The 3620-nt window shown below is 43.1% G+C and overlaps 1 protein-coding gene across 3 annotated transcripts in view; it reads right to left on the reverse strand.

The window, feature by feature from the left end:
• Nucleotides 1-3260, reverse strand: part of LOC103360987 (protein EFR3 homolog B) — a 32762-nt gene extending 29502 nt beyond the window's left edge. The window contains exons 1-2 of one of the 3 annotated variants that reach the window (XM_008286945.1): nt 2491-3260; nt 1892-2030 (exon numbers count right to left, since the gene is read on the reverse strand). In XM_008286945.1, coding sequence (XP_008285167.1) covers nt 1892-1898 — 7 coding nt within the window. In that variant the 5' untranslated portion in view covers nt 1899-2030; nt 2491-3260. Of the gene's footprint in view, nt 1-922; nt 1410-1891; nt 2034-2490 lie in introns of those variants that run through there. The other 2 variants (XM_008286944.1, XM_008286943.1) reach the window with 2 other exon arrangements.
• Nucleotides 3261-3620: the final 360 nt, after the last annotated feature.

Consider the following 3620-nt stretch of genomic DNA (forward strand, 5'->3'; position numbering starts at 1 on the left):
TTTTAAAATATTAGCGTAGAATATCTCACAGATTTTCAAAGCTGACTATCAGCATTTAAAAACACACAGCAGTCCAACTTGGAAACAGCAGCACCAGCTCAAAGGGGGTGAGAAAGCCAAGAACCATTATCAAGCTCGGTTTTGCAATTACCCAAAGTACTTAGCTGCCATTGATTGAACAAGAAAAAGAGAGTGGACTACATCAGGACTGGTTCAATTAAGTGACGACGGCGGCGATTCATTTCTCTAGATAGTGTCAAATTTCTCTGAGTAGGACGACGATATCATGAAATTATTTCAGTTTCAGACTCAGACACAGATGTTGTTCTTTAGACGACAGCCTGGTACAGAATAACAACAGCCCACTGATTTTCACTGAGATACTTTATTAAATCTCTTCAAGCGAATGCATCCTTACACTTACTCTGAATTTCTTTTGTTTCTCTCGGATGGCATCAATTTTCAGATATTCTATGTCGAGCACTTGCATTGCTTTCTGATGGACAAACAAATATTGCTTTCACAAAATCCAACAGAAAGCATTTTATTATGAGTTTTTCCTGCATTGAGGAAACATTAACCCTAAAACCTAAAGAGGCTAAAACCAATAGGATGCCCCAGGCTAAAAATAAATCCAATTTCCCTTTGATTAAACGACACTGTGCAACACTCACAACCACTGTTTCTTTCCTTGTATCCTATTTTTTTGAAAAACAAACTATGAAACAAGCTAAATCAACTTTATAAGACAGGGAGTCGAGCCCAAATAGCAGCTTCCACATGCAGTCCGACTTATTTTTCATCAGGCTTCATGCAGCCATCTTTAAGAAAGTAAGTTTTCAATGAAAGAGTTCTCTGTCTGTGTCACTTTGAAACTGAGAAGGGCCAGAGAGAGAACAGAGGAGGTGGTGTTGTCACTTACCCTTGCCAATGCGATGGTCCAGAAGGGTACGACAGTCCAGTGCCAGCCTCTGAGAGGCTGGGACATCAGGCGCAGGCAAGGGCATGGCAGGCAACAAGCACGCACACACTCAGACACACACTACTCCTTTCATAGACATGGAAACCTTCTTAACCAAAGCCAAAAACAATAGCCAAACCCTACAACTGGCAAACTACAAAAACATAAAATAACCAGGTTATTCAAACAAACTACCAAAAATTAAGCTTACCGACGACCACGACTACCGAGTTTGGCTGCAATTAATCCAACACACATCCACACACAAACATCCACTTGTTTCCCAGTCAAGTCGGAACAGAAAAGCCAACTTCTGCTTCTCAATCAACTCACAGATCCACCACGAGCACCTGCTGAACATCAACTCGTACGTCCCAGTCTCGAGGCTTCTTAGTAATTTATGTTAGTACAGAGGCAGGTTGTCCGCATTAACGAAGAGATTAGAGATTAGTCCTTCAACAGCAGCTCTGAGCTCTGTGTGCGTCTCTCTCATTAATAAACATCTCACTGACACAATGGACCTCACTATCCACCCGAAGCCTCTCACTGGGCAACAGAGAGAGAGGCAGAGTGAGGAGGGTGGAGAGAAGCAGGGAAACAGGGGCACTATGGGACAGCTATTCAGTCAGTGGGCTTGAAGTTCAAGGAATGCAGCCATGGATGTCAGCAGATGTCTTCACAGGCCAAATGTCTGCTGGGTGATTCCTGCGTAAGTTCATCACCTCCACACACACACACCTGAACACTTGTGCAAAGCTTCTCCCACAAAACACGCTACTTTTCTCTGTTAGCAGTACTTTGTTATGAAATCTGGTATAATTTTAAATAACTTTCTGGGTTCTTCTTCTTGTTCTGTTCAACTTTTGCAGGACCAGAATCATCTCTCTGGGCAGTGATGGAGCAAGAGTAGAAGAGTGTGATGTGACTCACCTGTCATGTTGGATATTAGTCACAAGGAGGCGTTGCTCTTCCAGGTTCAAAGAGGCGGGGAGATGGGTGGCACTTCAGCCCCGAACTGGGTCTCCGCCGGCGCTTCGAAAATCAGGAAAGCCGCTGGTTTGTCTTTGGCCTGCTGAAGTTAGTATGCCCAAATTAGCCGAAGCGCTAAAACCATTTTTTAACTCAAGAATATGTTTCAACCTATCAAAAAAACAGGTGTTAGCATTTTTTAGACTAGTGACAAACAAAACGTGAAATTTAAGCAACACACCACCAGTACAGACAATTTAAATCATAAACAGCTGCCGGTACATTAATTAAACGTTAGCAACGTTAGCTACAACACGTTACCATCATACAGTGTTTCGCTACTTCTCTTTTCCTTCGACATGGTTACGACATACGGTTTCCAAATCCAACACATAACGGATATTATTAAAAAATAAACATAACTATATGAAGTTAAGTCAGCATTTGTCTATGCTAACAGTATGCTAACGTTAGCTTAGCTAGCTGCCTGTTTTGCTTACAGAGAAGCCCCGGCAGTCCTTATCGGAACACGTTTATTAGTGTCAGAAACGATTGCTTACCATGAAGTGAACGGAATTAAAGTCCTTAAAGTTTGTGTCATGCGGGCAGCCAACGCCGGGCACTTGTGCTAAAAGTTCAGCTACGCTAAGACACCATTCATTTAGTTAAACCAGCGTTACTGTTCCTCTAGTTAGCTGTACTAGCTGTTAGCGGCTAGCTGTCAGTAAGTGACAGCCCACCACTGGACACCACCTTTAATCAGACTGGAACCACATTTCATACCAGACATATGACAAGTGCTGGGGAGCCTGCTGAACAACAACACTAACTGATGAATCACATAAGATGTTTGACCAAGTATAAGGAGAGCCATTTAAGCATTGTGGGAGTATTGCAATAAAGTGTTTAAAAATGTATAATACAATTAGTGAGGTGGGGACTCTCCTCAGTCAGCTGGATTTTAGTGAATGTTACTGATGGAGCAAAAAAGCCACCATGGCTATAAAAAAATAAGAAGACTCTGATAGTAAGTGTATGAAACATATATCGGCCTTGAGTTTCTAGACTGGACAATAATCCTGTTTGCAAAGCAGATTAAATACATACAGTGCTCAGATCTCATCACCACCTGGACTGACACTGTGTGCAAGGATTGTCTAGAGTCACTGGTATGGAGGACATGATTTCCCAATCACACAAGTTTGCAATTCCCTTTCTATTTATTTAATCCTTATTATGTGCAACAGAGATAATCATTTGGCCTTGTGAAGCTGCCCACGTCTGGTGTGTTCAATCATCCATCCATTATCTATAATGGATAATCCTCACTAGGGTCATGGGGGGCTGGAGTCTATCCCGGCTGACTCAGGGTGAAGGCAGGTTCACCTGGACAGGTAACCAGTCTATCACAGGGCTACACTAAGAGACACTCACATTCACACCTACGGGTGATTCTAAATTATCCGTAGTAATTTAGAATCACCAATTAACCTCAACATGTTTCTGGACTGTGGGAGGAAGCAGGAGAACCTGGAAAGAACCCACGCTGCACGGGGAGAACATGGAGACTCCACGCAGAAAGATCCCGGGTGTCCTCAGCAGGACACGAACCAGCGACCTTCTTGCTGCGAGGCGCTGTTCCTAACCACTGATCACCTTGCAGCTTGCCCCTTGTTCAATCATGCAAGAA

This window comes from Stegastes partitus, unplaced genomic scaffold (genome assembly GCF_000690725.1).
Source record: "Stegastes partitus isolate 25-593 unplaced genomic scaffold, Stegastes_partitus-1.0.2 Scaffold478, whole genome shotgun sequence".
Taxonomy (NCBI): domain Eukaryota; kingdom Metazoa; phylum Chordata; class Actinopteri; family Pomacentridae; genus Stegastes; species Stegastes partitus.